Raw genomic sequence first — 20,763 nt, forward strand, 5'->3', positions numbered from 1 at the left:
CCACACAAGATTGTCTGTATTATGGAAGGGAGGTAAATTAATTGCCTATTGTTTTCACTGTACACAAACTATAGTGAAAACAATAGGAAATAGGGCCATAATTATCATTTGATGTGTTTCTATCCTTTTCTTGGCACTATCAGCGTAATTTTGCATTAGCATATTGTTAAGCACAAACATAGTGGTTTGCAGTTGAAGAAACAAGCCACTTATGAACATTCTTTATTTCTATGTTTCAAACTGGGCATTCTTGCGAAAGTTAGAAATGAAGTTTTGTATTATTTACATTGTGCATTCATGTGAGTTACAGTGAAAACAACAGGAAACTTCTTCACTTCTACCTTTCCCAAGAATGCTTGGCATGAGAAACAGTACTTTAGAATGTTTACGACACATTCATGAATGATTTGTTTTTTCCTTTACAACCATTATGCTTATAGTACCAAGAAAGAGACAGAAAAATTGTCAGAATTCAAAATTAGGATACTTAACACATTTAGATTTCTGTAAAATATTCTCTCTTTTATTCAAATCTTACAAGAAATCTGTAATTTCACTATTTGGTCATAAAAAAGGACATCATAACTATATAAAGAAGAAACCTGAGATTTAGTTCCCACATTTAAAGTGGTTTGTCCTAATATAAACTGTTTTTATGAATAGTGTGCCCAAACTAGAAATTTTACAATTTTTTCCGTGAAGACCTTAACTGTCACAGTAATTTGTTCAAGTTATTTAATCAAACAAGATTTTGCTTAAATTACATCTTTCCATAGCTGTGTTTTTTATTTACAGCTTCAACTGTATACAAATTATACTAAATGATATAATAATAATTATATATATATATATATATATAACAGATATACATAAACATACTAAGCCAGATAAAGAAAATTTTATTATAACAGCAAACAATATAAAAAACACATTAAATAATTATTCACAAAAAGAGGTAATTAAAACAACCAAAAAATTATTTTGGTTGTGAATTTATAATTCTTATTGACTGCCTTTAAATTCACTATGCATCATACAATTAAATATTGTAGTCAATTGAGTTTAGGATAAATATTTTGAAATTGGTCTGTTGTTTTTTATGTAAAAGTTTAGCTTGTTAATCAGGTTTGTGTTTTTCTTTAAACATTTTTCCAACATTACTTGAGAGATTTTTTATGTGAATCTGAAAAAAATTCTGCTTTTAGAGCTCTGATTGTCAAGCTGTTATTTTTTGGATGATTCTAACTCATAGAAATCATAACTAGATTTTTCAAATTTTGAAGCATTATCTTGTCATAAAATATTAAAAAAATCCATCTACATTTGCATAAATGTCTGTTTGAAGAGATTAAAAATTATATATAGGAGAAAATAATAGGATAGGAGAAAATAGGATAAAATAGGATAGAGAAAATAATAGGAAAAATTATATATAGGAGAAAATACATTAGTTGCACGCAATAAAGAATAGTTTGAAAGTGTAAAATTAAGTTATATCTGTAGCAGTTTCACAGATTCAGTTTTTTTTTTTCAGAAACCATGTATTTCTGTCATCAGATTGGGAAGATATTCTCAGTCAAGTTAAACATAAAATTGTAAAAACTAATACTAGTTGTATTATCTTTGTTTACAGGTTTGCCAACAGTCTTGTTTATTATGGATTGTCATTGAATGCTGGAAAATTATTTGGTAATCCATTTCTAGTTCTGTTTATTCTAGGTCTTGTTGAAATACCTAGTTATATAGTATCTACTGTATTACTTGACAGAGTAGGTCGACGATTTTTAACAGCAATATTTTTATTACTTGGAGGATTTGCTTGTCTTGCTGCAGCCATCATACCAAGAGGTTAGTCTTTTTTTTAACCATTACCAGCATATTTGCCATTTTTTTAAATGCTATTACAAAACTTATTAACCAAAAAAAGAAATTTGGAAATTCCAATGATTGACTTGTAGGAAATTTTACTTGATTCTAAAAAAATATACCTCTGAAGCTTTCAATTGACATGTGGGCGTAGCAAAGTGAACTCCAGGCTAAAGAATTCACCTCATGAGCTGTAGTCACCACAGAGCTGATTGCAAATTGAACTGCCAATGCTGTGGCCTATGTAACTTCTAAATCTAATGTTCAATGTGATCTTAATAAAAGGGTATGATACCTTATCCAAGAGAATTAAAGACTGCACAGTCATGTAACAGAAAAGTCACTGGAAAGAAAAATCTGTATCATAATTTCTTAATGATTAGCTTAATTAAGGAAACCACTGAAGTTAAATGAATATGATTTTGAAGGGATATATTAAAATAACGTACAGGTTATAAATGTTCATTTGCTATGAATCTATAGAACAATATATCAGTGTATCTTCAACTAATGTTCTTTAAAGCCATTAATCTTTTGAAGCAAGGTCTTAATAATGACACAAACTACGATATAGAATGATAAATCATTAAACAAGTTTTACAGATAAACTGATGATGTTTTATAAGAATATTTTTATTTGCTTCATTTTAGGATTTAGATTTAAAAAGAATTTGCCTCATTTTAGACTCTAAAAGAAGACTCTTTTAGGATAGTCTCAGTGTGGAACTCCACCATTTAGATATCCATTTCCATAAAAAATAATTTTAGAATTTTCATTGACTCCTAAAATTCAGTGGAATAAATCCAAGCATCACTAGAACTATCATTCATTAAAACCTGCATAACTAAAATCCTTAGCAGTAGATTGCAACATGCTCATCACTGTGCTGTTTACGATCTTTGATTTATGAAGATTTGACTGGAAAATTGGGCTATAAGAAATTGTGTGCAAGTTGGATGCTGAAGATGTTAACCGACCCACATAAGGAGAAATGTTTTGCTGCACTGCATAAATCTTTGCGGTGTTACAAAAAAAATAAGAAAATTGTATTCTCCAACTGGTAGACATTGTTAGTGTAATACATATGTATGTATTACATACATGTTAGTGTAATACATGTATGCTGCATAGCTGAAAAGTATATTTCTCCTTAGTATTTAAAAAAGTTATATTTAAAAAAAATTTATTTATTAAAGAAATCTAGATTTCAGTATTGTAGGATATACTGACTATCAGCAGGCCATATTTAAACAAATGATAACCTCCAAGTTATTTTATTTATTTGTTTATTAGCATTACATAACATCCAAATTGGGCAGAGCCCAGTGCCAGTTGATAACTCAAAATTTACAAAATTACTTAACTTTAAATATTAATGGATTAGAAAAAAATTTATTATCAACAGTAATGTAGATAACACTTAATGCAACGTACATTCAAGTAAACATATTTAGTGCGTTGTAATAATTGTGTAATGAATAATAATGTAAAAATATTTTGTTATTCCATTATATTTAAATTACCTTGAAATCATCAGAAACTTTTCATAACACTCTTGTTGTTAAAGTGGAAATGTTTAATGTTATAGAAATATTTTTTTTTTTAGTATTGACTACAGGTTATTTCCATTTGAATAGTTTCATTTATGTCAAGAGTGATCATCCTTAAATTAGCTAGCAATTATAAATACACAGATATAGATAAAATAATACATGTACAATACAAATATATAAATAATAGACAAAATAATTTTTATATTACTTTAACACATAATTGTAAAATCATCAATAAGTAAAGACTTATTTTAGAAATAAAATGTATACAGTTGAATGAAATGTATACAGGCACACTTTTAAAGTAAGGTGTGTTTTGAATTTTCCCCTTTATATATGCGATGTAAATAGTTGGTACTTGGGTAGCTCAGTTACTTCAATTAATAGCAATAATAATTTAGTAATTTTGTTGTTGTTTATATTCATCCATTTATAATGAGTCCTACAACTCGTGAACCCGCCAAGTGTGAAGTATGAGCAATAATATGATTTTTGATGACAAAAAACAATTCTGCCACTGAAATTCACAGGCGAAACATTAAAAAATCTGAAACAGCTCTAAAATCAAACAACATGGGATGCTATGCCGCAAGTTTTTGTTTCTGCAAGCCAATGCCCGGTCACACACGCCAAACCAGACAGTGAGGCAAATGGAAACAATTCATATTAAAAATCTTCAGTCATCCATCCTAAAACCCTGACTTAGCTCCGAGCGATTATTTTCTTTTTCTTTGGTTTAACAGTCATAGTGGTTTGACAAATCATTGTTAAACCACTGTGTTTCAGTTCGAATTGATGAAAAATGGCGTTACTGCATGGTTTAAGCCACTGGCAGCAGAATTTCTTGAAGAGGATACAAAGCTAGTGAAATGCTATGAAAAGTATGTTGAAGGCACCTATGTAGAAAAGTAGTAAATAAAAGAAGTTTTATGTGGAAATAATAAAGTTTATTCATATATTAAAATGTTGTTTTTATTTTAAAGTGACCTTACTTTAAAACACTCTTTGTATATATCCACTATTTTTAATAACAAAATTACTATTGTTTTGTTTTGTTACAGTTAGCGTAACTGGAAGTGTTATTGCTACATCAGTAGTCTTCATTGGAAAATTTTGTATTGCCAGTTCATTTGCAATTATTTATAATTACAGTGCAGAAATGTTTCCAACAGTGATAAGAAATACTGCTGTAGGTGTGGGTAGTATGTGTGCAAGACTGAGTGCAACGCTAACACCATTAATTTCTTTACTGGATTCATTCGATCCACGGGTACCGACAGTAATATTTGCTCTAGTTGCCTTATTATCAGGAGCATTAACAACATTATTACCAGAAACTCTGAATCAGCCTATGCCTCAATCTCTCGAAGATGGTGAAACATTTGGTGATGGTGATACATGTTGCACTACTGGTTGTTTTGGTAATAAAAACAGAGGAGCGTCTGTACCTTTGCATGAAATGGATTGAAATTAATTGTAAAATAGGATTTAAAATACTTAAAAACTGAAATGATTAGTCTATACAAGCATGTTGAGATGTCAACAATGCATGATCTCTATTTAACAGTGACGTCTACGCATGACACTAAAAATGCCCATAAAAATAACTATTGTCATTATATTTTTTTATCATTATCATAAGAACATTATTTATTTGTTAATAATAATCATCCTCTAATTTGCACAATTTGGAAATTTTATTTCATTTTAAATTTATAGTTAATTTAATTTATAAATTAAATTTAGTTTAATTTATAATTTTGAATCTATCATGTTTTTCCCATTTCTTTATATCTCTCTATTCTGATCTTTAACAACATTACTCTGGAATGTGGCAAGAATTGTGGCTCTGATTCATTTTAGCACTCAATAGATTAGTCCAACAATACAGATGTTTTGCAGGGTGGATTACAAGCCTTTTTTTGTGAAAATTTTAACTAACCTCATTTTGTAAGAATTCCCCTACTTATTTAAAAAAAAAAAAGAATAATAAAACTTACCTACATTATTTAAATAAATTCTTCAAATAAGGCCAAACAGAATGTGTTACTTGGATTTAATTTTATATTTATATTAATGTAATCAACATTTGCCAACTATCTCATACATGAAAATTACAAATCCACCTACAAACAACAACCTTGATATTTTACAAATGTGCAGAAAAAGGATCCTGTCTTTGTACACTGAAAGATTATGAAGTTTATAAACACAGAAATTTATAAGTTTATAAACACTGAAAGATTATGAAATTTATAAACACAGAGCAATGATTTACTAAATGAACAAACACAGTTCAAATCAAACACACTTTTTGATCACATTCTAAGAATGGATATGCCTAACTAAAAAAAAAGTCCAGCATTAATAGTTGGTATCAGGCTGACAAGAGCTGCACCAGTCACTCAAAATGATTGCTGGACTGACTGAAAGTGTTATGATGCATTTTAAAAAAACTATATAGCTAATAGATCAGATTCAGTTTGCCATTTGAAAAGTTGATTAGTATTAAGTATTTTGTTATAAGGGAGAGTATTTGTCGTTTGTTTTATTTTTATTATTGACAGGTATAATTCTACACATACTTTGACAAGGAAGAAAAGAAGATTGAAATGACAGAAAAATATCAGACCTTGTCAGGAATTGAGCCTAAGTCTAGGTGATTCAGAACCCAGTGTGCTAACTATTAGACCAGTTTTTGAACTAAATTTCCTATCTTTGATTTGCGTTTATGAATGTTTATAAAAAATGTGTTGTTAAATATTTCTTAATCACTTTTGTATGCTCTCTGAAATATATAATATATGAGCAAATCTACTTGTTTGTCCAAATTGAAAGTTGAGGACAAACATATTATATTGTAAATACTAATGAAGTGTTAAATTGGGTGTTTTATGTGTAAAATTTTGTTAATTATGAAGTAACATGTTGTGATAAGAGTTGTTAGATCTAAGTTTAATGCAATGTTATTGATTATTTGACATTTTATTTTTATATGTTGGAGCTGTCTATAAAATGGGAATGAGATATAGAAAAAACTAAGAAGAGGGTAATTTGTTAAGAATTAATCTACTCTACCTTCCTTCCATTACAGCTAATCTAAATCAGTCAGTAAAACCCTACAAATACTCAATATCAAAATGAAATATTATGCTTAGGAAGGAGAAATTCATGCTATAACAGTTTATAAGAATTCTTTTTAGTTTATATTTTTAATTTTTAGTTCAATTGTCTACATATTCAAAACAAAATAAAGAAAAAAATTGTTGTGTTTATATTATTTATGTAACGTATGATGATTTTTTAGTATGGAAGGATGATGAAAACTGGGTAGTATGTAATCTTTTTATTTATAGCATAGGTGTGTTATATCACAATATTATATTGTAATTATCATAGAGTAAACAGATAAAACAAAACAGAAAACTCATGTTCAGTTTGAATGCACTAAGAATTCTGTTAATTAAAAAAAAATTACTCATATTAAATTCTGATCATCATTAATGTATAATTTTCAATGCCGTCCATCCCAAACAAAAATATTTCATGGTAATGATTAACTGAAATTTTTAACAATGCACCTAGCAAGTGAAAACAAAACTATGTCCTTGGTCTGGTTGAGGAAGATGGTGAAATATAATTTCAAAAAATATGTTCACACATGAAAAATAAAGGTGACTTATAATAACTTAATTTATTTTCAAATAATGTATTTCTGTCTGACGACAAAAAAACTGTACTTGGACTATGACTGCATCATAGGAAAGAAAGTATTGGGAGTAACTGAGCTGATTGCGCCTAAATCATATCAGTACACTAACAAATCATATAATTTTGTAAGTTATCATATATATTTTATATATATGACACAAATAACATCTTTAAATTCAAATTTGCTAAAAGCAGTATCTAATAATGAAGTAATACTATAACTATGTTTTAAGTAAATTTGAAAGTACATATTATTGGTAAAAAAACTTAGTTTTATAATAGATTGATTGTTTATAACAGTTAGCTGAATATATTACATGTTTATTAAACAGAACTGCAATAAAAAATATTTAAACAGAATAACTTTAGATAAAAATGGCTGTCAAACAAACTTGATGCAATCTTAGAAAGACAACCCTTCCAGTGACAGCTAATAACAATAATTAAAAAAGACAAAGAGCAGGAGAATGCAACAGAAAATGATGATGCTAAGGATTATTAAAAAAATAAAGTTCTTTTTTATAATGAAACTGCTGCAAAATTTATGAATGAAAATTTTTTTGCATCAAGAAAAGGAGAATAATGAAGATGAGATAATGATAAATCTTTATTAAGCCATTAAAAGAATGACAAACTTATGAAAACTTTGAGTTAATTGGAATAAAGGTGATGTTTCTTCTGTTGATTTAATGTTCTTATTGAGTATATCATGGTTACATTGTGATATATCTGATCATATTCAAAATTTCAACTAAAAGTTATGTTTGTTTTAAAATTAATAAATGTTTATAAGGAAAATATTACAAACATTTTAAAATTTGTAATGTTTTCATTTTATTAATGGAAGTTTAGTTAGGGTATATTACATTCATAACCATTTATGAAGGATTTTCAAAGTTATGTTTGTACATTAACCATTAAAAAGTACAAATTATCAAAAGGATATTAATGGACAAATGATAAAAAGGAACTTAAAACTTTAATCATTAAATTTAGCATCAGTTTCATAAAATAGTATCTCACAATTACACAAAGTCACTTAACCCAGAAATGAAAATAAATGGACTATAACTTGTAAATGATCAACTTTCTATTTAGAAATTATTTTTCCCCCGAAACCTATTTTTAAAAATTGTGTCTTCAATTAGCATTTTTAATGTAAAAATACATTTTCAACATGATAGATTTTGTATGAATGATTTTATATCAAGTTGAAAGTATCTCTTCCCTTCTTTTTAAAGATATTTCCAATAGCATTTGTAGCATTAAGAGACCTGTATTAGTTTAAAATTTTCTAATATACAGAGGAATTCTATAGAATAACATAATACAAAAATACATATAATAGAGATTTTTGCTTACATACTGGTTGGCAAGAAATTAATTTTGATTTTGTAGTATAAAACAAAACTCAATTTTTTAATACAAAGAATGAACTTTAATCAATTATATATCTTTCATTTGGCTGATGACCATTTGCCATCTTCCTGGCAACTTCATGATTCTGGACTCACAGAACTTCTGGTCCTTATCATCAAAAAACTGAACCAAGTGTAATTTCAGATCCTCATCATTAATGAAAGTTTTACCATTCAAAATGTTTTGCAAACTTTGAAATAAATGGTAATCTGTTGGTGTAAAATCAGGGGTATAAGGAGGATGACACATCACTTCCCAACAAAGCTCCAATAATTTTCCTCACCAAAAATGTGTGAGGCTTTACACTGACTTGGTAAAACACAATTCCTTAGCGATTTGCAATTCTGGCAATTTTTCTTTGACGCTTCCTCCAGATTCATCAGTTGTTGACAGTAATCTGAATTGATTGTTTGATTCCTTGGAAGCAGCATAAAATACACAACACCTTTGTAATCCCACCAAATTGATAGCATGATCATTTTTTTCATGTAATATTGCTTTCGATGTGGCTTGTGCTGGTTAATCAGGTTTGGGCCATGATCGTTTTCAATTGTTGTTATTGTAGACGATTCATTTTTCAGTGATGATTTGTTTCAAAAAAGAGTTAGCTTCATGCATTTGAGATGCATATCACAAATATTGATTCCTTGTGTTAAATAAATCTCCTTCAATTCATGTGGAACCCAAATACCAAGCTTCTTAACAACTCAAGACAGTTTATGTGATTTTCAATTGTTGTTTGTGATACATTTAATTGTTCTGCAATCTCTTCACAGTTATATGATGATCCAATTCAATTATGGCTTTGATTTGATTCCGATCAACTTCAGTAGATCAACCAGAATGTTGGTCTCCAGAACAGAATTTTTTATACCAATTCTGACACATGTGTTCAGTTACACAAACAACACCATAAACTTTGCATTCCTCTGTGTGAGCCTCAGCAGCTTTCTTGCCTTTACAAAAATAAAAAAGCAAATTATGTTGAAAATATTCATTTTTGCTCTCCATGTTAAAACTGACCATAAACTAACAGATATGGGCAGTTTGCATCTAGTACGCTAAAAGCTATCAGTTGCCAAAAGAAAAAAATTATAACAATGACAAAAGTCCTTCAAAACAAGCATAAAGCTAAAAAGTTGGAAAATAGGGTGAAAAATGGATTGATAAAAGGATGAAAGGAAAATAATGAATTTTTTCTGGCTTTTCAGTTTTACTTATGAAAACCAAAATTACTTTCTTGCTTACCTCAATACTTTACAAATTACTTTTGTGTGCATTACCCTGACAAAAGTTTTCACCTCTATAATATTCTGGTTAGCAAGGTTGATCACTTAAAGGGATTTGTGTTAAGAATAAGACAGAAGTAACAGAATTTGAATTTAAAAAAAAGAAGCTATATCATGAATTATTTTATTAAACTCTATGTATTTAATTTATTATTTTGGATAATTTTTAATAAAGTTATTGTTTCAACTTTTTTATATGACAAAAATAATAGATTCAAAAGAAAAATTTTGAATTAACCATCAGACCACATTTAATGAATAGTTAATTAAAAACTTTTTTATGATGTTTAAAGTCGTCTAATTTCTTTTACAATTAATACTTTCTAATTTAAATTAATTCTTATGATTTTATATTTAAACTATTAAAATAAGTCATTTTTCAACTATTACTTATTGATAAAAACTGGAAAGAATTCACATATCTGAAAACACATGTTAAAGCACTTCTTGATAACTGCACTTGTTATTCTTTTTTTTTATTATTAGATATAAAAGTTTTTTTTCTCATCATGGTGTTCATTTATAAATTCATTCATATAAATAAAAGTATGTTTATTGGCAATCCATCCATTTAAAAAAGAAAGTAGGTATGAAACTGAGATCAACTGTCTAGTAAGAATAAATTTTATTGTACAGGCATTGTTTCCAGTAATTTTTAATTTTTTTTTTACTGCAATTTTGAGTTTTGAAAATACAATCCTGTTGTAATTATGTGACTGGAGATTCAGTTTTCAAAACAACTGAATTATATACTTAAGGTCCTGAGCTCAATTACAGTTTGAGCTTAACATTTATTCATTAGTATGAGTATTTACAGTTATTCCATTGTATTACTGGCATACAAGTGAAAGCTTATCTAGAAATCACTTATTAAAAAAAAAATCATGCAAAATACTTTTAACTAGTAAAATAGTTATGTAAATGAAATAAAGTAAAAATTCCTAGTTACATAGAAATATAAGCTGTAGTTGATTTGGAAATTCTTGTATGTTGCGGAAAAATTGTTATTGCTATGAATAAATTATATGCTTTCTGTTATTAGTTAGATACATACTTAAGGTGTTGTATTTTTATCATTTAAATCTTAGTATGTGTTATTTTATTACAAACATTTGATGATACCTTATTTAGAAAATTGATGCAGCACTCATTTTTTCTAAGATAAAATACAGGCATTTTATATCAAGTGTGTAAATTATTGTTAAAAGTTTGAAATTGTATATATATAATTATACATATATATATATATATATATATAATTATAGTTATAGCTCTAATGAAGGATATAATTTACAATTCTGTGAATATTTAATTATTTGTAAATTAGTTTTATTTGACTAATTATAATCAACTCTTAATTCCAACATTGTCGTTAAATTTGTTTGTTCATTTGTTTGCATAAATATTTTGTGATAACTTACAAAAAACTTATGTAAACTTAGGTTTTAATGATATATTTTTTATGTTAAGTAGATTAAAATTATATGTTGACCATTACCTACTTCGCTCACACAGACAAATATAATGTAAGATGATATGGTAATATAGAATGATGCTGGACTCGCAGAAGCTACAATCAACAATAGGTTATGTAGAATGAAAAAATCGCTGAACATAATTAAATCTGTCAGAAGTGCAGTAGTGGGTTAAAAATAAGTAGGCATTAAATAACTGCTATAAGTTTCATAATATTAATGCAATCATAATGAAAATAATGTGTAGATACACATCACAAAATGGGATTTCATAATTCTGTTGTTGTGAATGTGGGTAGTAGCTATTAGAAGCAGCACATGCAGTGATATCAAAGATGGTTAACCCCTGACTATTCAGGAACGAGATCAATTTACTGCATGTATGAGATATGAAATTTAGTGGAAAGATATGAAGAAAGGTGGCCATCCTTCAACAAATGAGAAAAATGTGGATTTGATACAGAAATTGTGCAACTGTACCTCAGATAAGTTAACTTGTTAGGTGCCAAAGTGTAGAGGCACACGATATACAGAAAAACGTGAATTTTCACTAGTGGAAACCATTAGCAGTGTCAACATTTAGCAGTTGACACTGAAGAAGACTATGAAAAAGAATTCAATATGGGTAGGGTGATGCTGGGTTGGCTACTTTTCATATCAGCAGTTTTATCAATCGATGTAACTGCCATTACTGCATAGCACGCAATCCTAAAGTGATAAAGAAGATGCAAAATTGTCCAAAAATAACCATGTGGTATGGAATGATGGCCATGAAGGAAATGGTTCATACTTTTTGCTTGATCCCATGAACATTGCCACCAGATGATGGAAAAATATGTGTGGCTATTTGTATCTAGCTGGAAAAACACTGATGAACTTATTTTGATACAGAACAGGCCACTACTGTCTTGCTTTGCTCTTACAATATGTATTTGGCTGCATAGACATTCACGGTTAAATTCCTGTTTACAAATTTACATATAAAAGTTATGATTATTATCTTTCCATTGAAAATGTAGAACTTAAATCATTTATCAAATGCATAGTTAATTTTCATCTACCCAGTAGTACTTTTCATCTTCCTGTAATCAATCTTTTTTATTATTTTTTAATAAGGATACTAATTTTCAAATAGTAGTTTGGAATCATTATAATCATAAAAATATTTTATATAGTATCATCCCTTAAAACAAAATGTTCGTGACATAAACCAGAAGGTAAGGTTATAAGGTTATGAAAGATTCGCAAACTTAGTATTCTTTAATCATTATCGACATGAATGCTCTTATATTGAGCTCAATAAACATTTAATGTCATGTTTCAATTCTTTACTTTTTCATTAATTAATCTATTTAATTATTTTATTAAAAACTACTTTTCATTATGTTGGAAAATCTTTATTATAAAACAATTTTTCATTTTACAATTATTAAAAAATCTTCAGGACATAATAGAGATTAAATATAATACAAGCAAAAAAAACTTATGATTATTATCTATGTCTGAAAATAATTCACCACAAACTATATGGTTGTGATCTTTGTAAACATTTATTTTGCAAATTCACACTCAAACCATTTCATTTCTATCATGAAAACTGCACCTTCAAGGATACTTTGAAGTGACTTTTCCCAGATTAGAACCAAGATCATAATATAATGCTTCTCACCTTTTTCAAAACATTATATTGTTAGTTGTAAATGTTTTAGAAGATAATTATCACTTATTTCATTTATCTTTCATCCAGAGAAAATGGCAGAGATTTTAACAAATTTTTCTAATGTTTTCATCATGACTCATTTAATGAAGTACATAAGGATTAAACTTCACAGCAGCTAATATATCATTGAAAATTAAACTGCCATTATTTTGTCTTTCTTACATTTGTCAAGGAATAACACAACTGATCAAATGTATTACTGAACCATCCATAAGTCTAGTTCTAAAACAGATTTAACTTGACTGGTTCCATGTAATGAAAACCCATCAGGTTGGTCTAATGGTGAACTCGTCATCGGAAATCAGCTGATTTCGAAGTTGAGAGTTCTAAAATTTCAAAAACTAGTAAAGATAGTTAGTTACTTTTATACGGATTTGAATATTAGATCGTAGATACTGGTGTTCTTTGGTGGTTGGGTTTCAATTAACCACACACCTCAGGAACAATTGACCTGAGACTGTACAAGACTACACTTAATCTACATTCACACATCTTCATTCATCCTCTGAAGTAATAGCTAATGGTAATTCTGGAGACTAAAAGAAAAAGAAAGGTTCCATCTAATGAAACAAATTATCCATAGGTTACATTATAGTTCTACATATTGAATCACTTAGACAACACAGATAATTGGATCATGTGATCCTAACTGGTTACAATCAGAAGGTTCTTTTCATGTTTAAGGTATTTCTGAAAAATCATAAAAACATTTACATTATTTATGGGAAAAACTGTTAGCCCATAATTATAAGAATTGTTTTTTCATAAATTTTGAAAAGGGGATTGATCTTTCAAATTCATTTGTTGTAACATATTCTGATGAAATCATTCACAGTGCTACTAAACTGAGTCCAAACTGAATAAAAAACAATAAATCTATTATCAGACGTTTTCTGAAGTCATGACTTTTTACTGCCAGTATCATAGACTATTCAATAAAAGTTTATATTAATTTAATCACACAGTTGGCTGAAAAATAGATATTCATCTATTTTTACTGCAATTCAGTCACAGAAAGATATACATGTACCATAAAAGCAATACCTGATGCTTTCTTCATATGTTTGATCTCAGACAAAGTTCAAGTGCTTCAGCTTTTGAACCATGAAAATATTCTCTCTGATTGTTCTTGAGTTCCCTTGTGTAGTAAATTTATGTACCACCTGCTATCATATTTTTCATAATACTTCTTTTGTTCGCTTAAATCACCATTGCCATTTTTCAACAGCATTGGTTTTTTAAAATCCATCTTTACATTTGATTAGACAAAATACCATTTTCATCTAAATTAGTACTTCATCATCAAATTCTAATAACTGTTTATCAGAAAAGAATGGAACGCAAGGATAACAGGAGATATATATCCTTCTATTAAATGCAGAACCTGGACCACAGTCCCTTGCTGGTGGGTCTTTCTTATAATCAGACAGTATTTGTTTATTTTCTGTCAGTTGTATATTAGTTTTGTTTATGCATGGAATTGTGGATTGTATTACAATCCTTCCAGATCAAACTGACAAATGTTACTTGGGTTAACCTTGGGAGATTAATAATGTATTTACATCTTTCTCCCTGCACAATTCCCCTTCAGTTCATCCACTGAAGGCCTGTCAGTGTTAGCCCATTTTAGTCTAGCAGGAATGCACCTGATGGGATGCTAGTTGTTGGAGTATGTAATGGAGTTGGAGGACTCCATTAGATACATCTTTTTTGTTTTGCATCAGCTGAGTCATTGCTGGAACGGGTTTGAATTCTGAAACATATCTAGTTCACTCGACTGTTTATCTCGTCCTATTTGAACTCTTGGAAAACTACTTTAGATGAACATAAACATACCAATCCATAATTTACAGCAAAAAAAAAAGTTATAATAGGCAATAACAAACATGGAAGAAGTGAAAAAATTTTTAAAAATATAAAGGAGATTTTTTAAAAATTTAACTCAAAAAACAAGGTATGGTTGGTCAATCATAACTTAAACAGTCTTAATGATAATAAACAAAAAAAATCTTATGTGGACACCACATTACTTCCTTTTATGCCTATTAAATTATATATATACAATTTTAAAGGTATATAACCTTTTATTTCACTAATAATTTCTGATTTTTTCATATTATTTTTTTAATTTTTATAATTTAATTATTATTTATTGTAAAAATATTTTTACAATCACAGGTTAATAATTATTAATAAATCAGTATATTTAAATTAAGAAAAAAAATGTAAACACAAAAAAGGAAATGAAGTTGAATTCAAACTGATGTGCCTTCCCCTTGTAAGATCCAAATATTTCATTAATTAAAACTTTATTTGACTATAATTCAGGATGCAATGAAAATAAGTACCACTTAAAAGCTCTCAGTGAGTGCTTATTACTGCAGTAAAGAAAAAGTCCAATTTTTTTGGATAGTTTTAGACATTTGGTCAAGTCGATTGCAATCAAAAGGGGAGGTGCACAACTAGATGTTACAACAGTCCTAAATCCAAAATTTCAACATCCTACAGCTAATTGTTTTTGAGTTATGTGACATACATATGTACATACAGGCGTCACACCAAAACTAGTCAAAATGAATTCAGGGATGGTCAAAATGATTATTTCCGTTGAAATCTGAAATTTTTTGCTATCACAATACTTTCTTTACTTCGTACAAGGAAGTAAATTGCTCAAGAACGTGCAACAAAAAATGTTCTAACTTTCAAGAGCTCAAAATAATCAAAGAAAAAAAGAGTTGGTGTTGAAATGATTATGTTCTGGAAATCATTGCTGCTAAAGATACACAAAAATTGTATCTTGTCTGGTCATAGATAAACATCATCTTATGTTAATTTTAAATAGGATGATAAATATGTTTTTTTATTATTTTAAATTGACAAAGATAGCAAATTTTTTTTTGATAAATGTGAAGGATAACAGTGGAACCTGAAGAATAGATTTTAGTTCAGTTACTAATATATTTCTTGGTAATACTTTAGTTGTTTCATTTACAAAAACCTTTTCATGAGTAGATCTTTCTTTTTCCTGTTTAGCCTTCGGGAATTACTGTTCAGGTATTACTTCAGAGGATGATATGTATGAGTGTTAATGAAGTGTAGTCTTGTACAGTCTTAGTTCAACCATTCCTGAGATGGGTGGTTAATTGAAACCCAACCACCAAAGTACACTGTTATCCACAATCTAGTGTTCAAATCCGTATAAAAGTAGCTGCCTTTACTAGAACTTGAACACTGGAACTCTTGATTTCCAAATCAGCTGATTTGAGAAGACACGTTCACCACTAGACCAAACCATGGATTTTATGAGTAGATCTGTATGGATGATAAAAAAAAATTGTTTGTATATCATTGGCTCAAATGAAATAGTATTGTATTGCTATAATAATGTAGTGTGTGCCTTAACAACATATAAAATTTGTATAATTCATGATAATACTTCCATAGAACAATAAAAATCACAACTTTCAGAAGATTTTTCTTGTACTATGGAACAGTCTGTGGAAAAGTTCTTCCAGAAGTATATTTACAGGTATTTAGAAAATTGATCCTGGTTTTTATAATTATATGAAAGTGCAAAAAAAAAAAAATTATTTTGTCTTGCTGATACATAAATGAGTTAATATACTAGTATTAGATATATTCAATGGTTGCATGTAATATTTTATTTAAAATTAAAATAACAAATCTTACACTTATTCAGATAATTATAATACACATATACTTGCTTCATTCAATAGTAAATCACTCATTAGGTAGGATTTCTATGCTCCCTAAAAGCAAATTGAAAAGTCCACATCTAATAAAGCTCTACTAACCCAATTTCCATTGTTTATGCACAGAGCGCATGAGCTTCTCTCTGCTAACATGCAGACAGAATGAATGATCAAATCCAAACTACAACCATTACAGATCAGTAAATTACCAGTGTAAATAAAAAAATATTATGCCAATCAGCATATGAATTTTGTATACTAGTCTGTATTTTATCATTAGTTTAAATCTTTCAGATATTTCTGATTAGAAGATTTAAATTAACGGATAAAATAAAAAATGGAATGATTCAGTTGAAAAGTGCATGGTAAAATGTAGGAAAAAGTATTACAAAAATAATAATACTACGAATCATCAGAAATATAATAAAGCACTATGACAAAGATCTAGAATTTAACAAAATAATTCTGAAGTTAAAAGAAAAAAATTATGTTATATTAATTTATCAGTCTATACATGTTTTAATGAAAAAAAAATAGAGTAAGTGAATTAATTGGTTGTGCTTCAAAAAGTGTGATTTTTTTGTGAAGTTCAACATTAAATTCAGTAAATATAAACAAATAATTTTAACAATACTATATAAACTGCAATAGAAATCAATCACATTTTACTCTGAAATAAAAAGTAGTAAAAAGTCAGATATATATTTATAATAATATTTTTATATACATAAAAACAATGTCATAATAATTTTTTTACAACATTTCAGGAAATAATTTTCACAAGTTCTATTTGATAAATAAATGAGGATATATATTTTGTTTTTATTAATAATAAGAAAAATAAATATATTTTATGACAATAAACCCCACCCAGTAATTACAAATATTAGCTAATTATAAGTTGCATATTGTGTAACTACAAAACTGTATGAGTGTATATGAATGAATGAAGCTAAAAAAAAATTAAGTGCTTGCCATAAGCAGAGTTATTCAAAAAAGATTTTCAAGTTACAAAATATTAGAAGTTTGAGAATACAAAACGATTCATATCATTTAAAAGTCAATTAAAAGAAAAAAGTGTTCTTTTATATATATTATCCTATAATTGTTTTATGTATAACTTTTCAAAGTTATTAAAGCTGCAGTAAGAACTGTAAAATTTCTTTCATGTTGCAACTCATCTGTTGTCATGACTCCAAAGAAGTAACAGAGTGTTTTTTCAGTATATTTGAAGTTTTCAGAGCATTTACCGTGTCTTTGCACTGCTAAAATTATATGACATAATATAAAAACCATGACTTCCAGCTCAAGAACATTGTTATGAAATCATGTTTACTAATGTAATGGCAAGAAGCAATGTAGTGACATTCAATCTTGCTGGAAAATGCATTTACGAAAAACTTTTTTTATTAGGAAAATAGTCAATTATGTAGCAGAGAGGTAGGAGTAACAATACAGAATGGACATTATACCTTTGTCTGATAAATGGCTTGTATGATGCAAGTAAATTTCATGTTTGATTGTTGCAAATGGTTTCAATCAACTTACATGAATGATATGTGATAGTTCACCTTTCTACTTAAATAAAAAGTTTTGTCACTAATTATAAGCAGACAGTATATCAATATCCTAAGTATTCCCTACATGAGATGTTTAAAGTTAAGTTGCTAAGGCTGAATGCCACAGAGGGACACTAGCAAAGCCTAGACACTAAAACTCAGAAAAATTATCACTTTTATTTAATGTACAGTTTAGTATATAAGTAACAGACAGGTACTAAAATAAATTAATTTAAAATGGAAGAAAACAATTTTGAATAACTCTGTAATTTTTTAATCTAAGTTTAAGAAATATTTAAAAGATATTCATTCATTGTTAAAAATACAAAAAGTATTTTGTTTAGTATTATAAAAATTGTCTAAAGAGGAAAATATTGTGCATTTAAGTAGCTATTAGAATAATCTAATATTTAGATACTGTGATATAGGCAATAGATTAAGCTATAGCATTATTACAAACTGTGTTTTATATATAAAATATTAAGCTGTTATCAAGTAAAAGCAGTAGTTAATAATTTGTTGATTCAAATTTGCCTTAACTGATAGTAAAGATATATATATAATTGAAATTAAGAATAAGTAAAAGTTTGTTTCTTTTATATTATAATTTCATTTTGTTAATAAATAAATGACTTGGTTAACTAATATATTTTGCATCTGTTTCTTTTTAATCTCACATGATTAGGGATTTTATGCATTTAAATAAAACAAATAGGATCATTCAAAAATTATATCATGCTATATGGGGAGAAAAGACATTATCAGTGGAATCGAAATCTATATTCAAAGTATATTTTAGATAATGTCTTATGTAAGAAGCAAAATAATCATTTTTTTTCAAACAAAGAATGTTCTCCATATGAAACGTTTATAGTAAATGAATAATGTTTTACAAGATAAATTTTGAATGAAAATAACTTACCTTTCATTGGCTGTAACAACCAATTTTTTTGTGTAAATAAAATTATAAAATGCAACTTAAAAGTACTGTAAAACTTTTTAAAAAATATTTTCTTTTATTCTATATATAACCGTTCAGGGTCAGGTTCAGGGACTTGGTCCATTTTTCCATATAACTCTTCTCTACACACATTTCAACTCATGCCAACTTTTCTTTCTATTATTCCCAGTTTTAACCGATTTGAAATCCCTTAATCCAAATCTCATCTTAAGTATTTGCCTGTTAATTTAATCTATGATAAATGAACCTGTCCATGCAAATCTGGACTATGATTAGTCCAGTGATGTAATTTTTTGTGGGTCATTGATTTTTACTCTCAAACCAAGAATATGGAGCCGATTATGCTTCATCTTGTACTTTAAGGATGGTAGTTGATTATCTAACCACCTGAATTTTTTCCACACAAACTATCTGGAATATTTATTAACGTAAAGCAGTCTTAACACAATTTGAACCTCCAATCAAAAGGAAAGTCATACTTCATTGTTGGATTATAAAGGTCAAAATGAAGAAAAAAAATTTCAAAAAGTTTAAAAAAAATTTTGTTTTTCAGTTATTACAACCCAAAAGATCTTTTCAGGTTTCAAGAACAAAACCACATAAAATTACATTCTGTTTTTTTTTTTTGTGGATGCCAATCATAAAGAAAAGTTTCAAATTTTTAAACAATTTGTCACAAAACACACTGCCGCAATAAGTGCATTAGAAGGGTGGATTTCCAGTTTTAATTAATCTTGAAAACATAACCAAAACCAAATTTTTTGTCATAAACTCCAACTGGAGTTCCTGTGAACCAATTCATTTGAAAATCAATAGGGCCACCAAATTTCATGAAAATCAGTTAAGGTTTGGGTCCAGTAGAATGGATAAAAAAATTTTATTAATATATACAGGTGATTTTTTAGTCCTGTTACCCAATTGTTAATGTCTGGTAATTTTTTTTTACAAAGGGAAATTTTGTTTTGTGACACGAAGTTGGTAGCGCTACTCAACCTGTTCGTAACACAACAGGTGTGTCATGTGTCGACAATGGCACAAAAGTTTACACAGCTCAAAGAGAATCAACTCACACTGCCGTATCTATACCAGTTGAGTCTATACCGGTTGAATTATGCATTTGAATCTTAAATATATATGAAAATTAATGTTTCTTAGTTTGTTTGTTCCATATGTGTTCCTACACCACTCATCTGATTGCGATGAAACTTTTGTGAGTTCTTGTGCACAAGCCATGCATGGCATGGTTTCTGAATTAGTTCGGACCGACTAGGTGGTGCTGGGGTCGAGATACTTAGAAAAACTGTATTTATGGTCCAATCTGGCTCATATTCAGAACATACTAAGTTACGTGAAAAGAAATATTTTTGCAAAAATGGACCCACCATTTTTCAAAAATGGGAAGAAGGGAAAGAGGGAAATGTTAAATTTTGTGATGTTCTGTAATGTTCAGTTTTTTAATGTTTTTTCAAACTTTCATTTGCGTTCATTTAATATAT

General features: G+C 28.2%; 1 protein-coding gene across 3 annotated transcripts in view; it reads left to right on the forward strand.

Moving 5' to 3' along the window:
- LOC142327396 (organic cation transporter protein) overlaps positions 1–11,024 on the forward strand; it is a 146,270-nt gene extending 135,246 nt beyond the window's left edge. The window contains exons 8-9 of one of the 3 annotated variants that reach the window (XM_075370427.1): positions 1,634–1,848; positions 4,482–11,024. In XM_075370427.1, the coding sequence (XP_075226542.1) occupies positions 1,634–1,848; positions 4,482–4,888 (622 nt within the window). In that variant the 3' untranslated portion in view covers positions 4,889–11,024. Of the gene's footprint in view, positions 1–1,633; positions 1,849–4,206; positions 4,370–4,481 lie in introns of those variants that run through there. The other 2 variants (XM_075370429.1, XM_075370428.1) reach the window with 2 other exon arrangements.
- The last annotated feature ends 9,739 nt before the right edge of the window (positions 11,025–20,763 follow it).

This window comes from Lycorma delicatula, chromosome 7 (genome assembly GCF_047948215.1).
Source record: "Lycorma delicatula isolate Av1 chromosome 7, ASM4794821v1, whole genome shotgun sequence".
Taxonomy (NCBI): domain Eukaryota; kingdom Metazoa; phylum Arthropoda; class Insecta; order Hemiptera; family Fulgoridae; genus Lycorma; species Lycorma delicatula.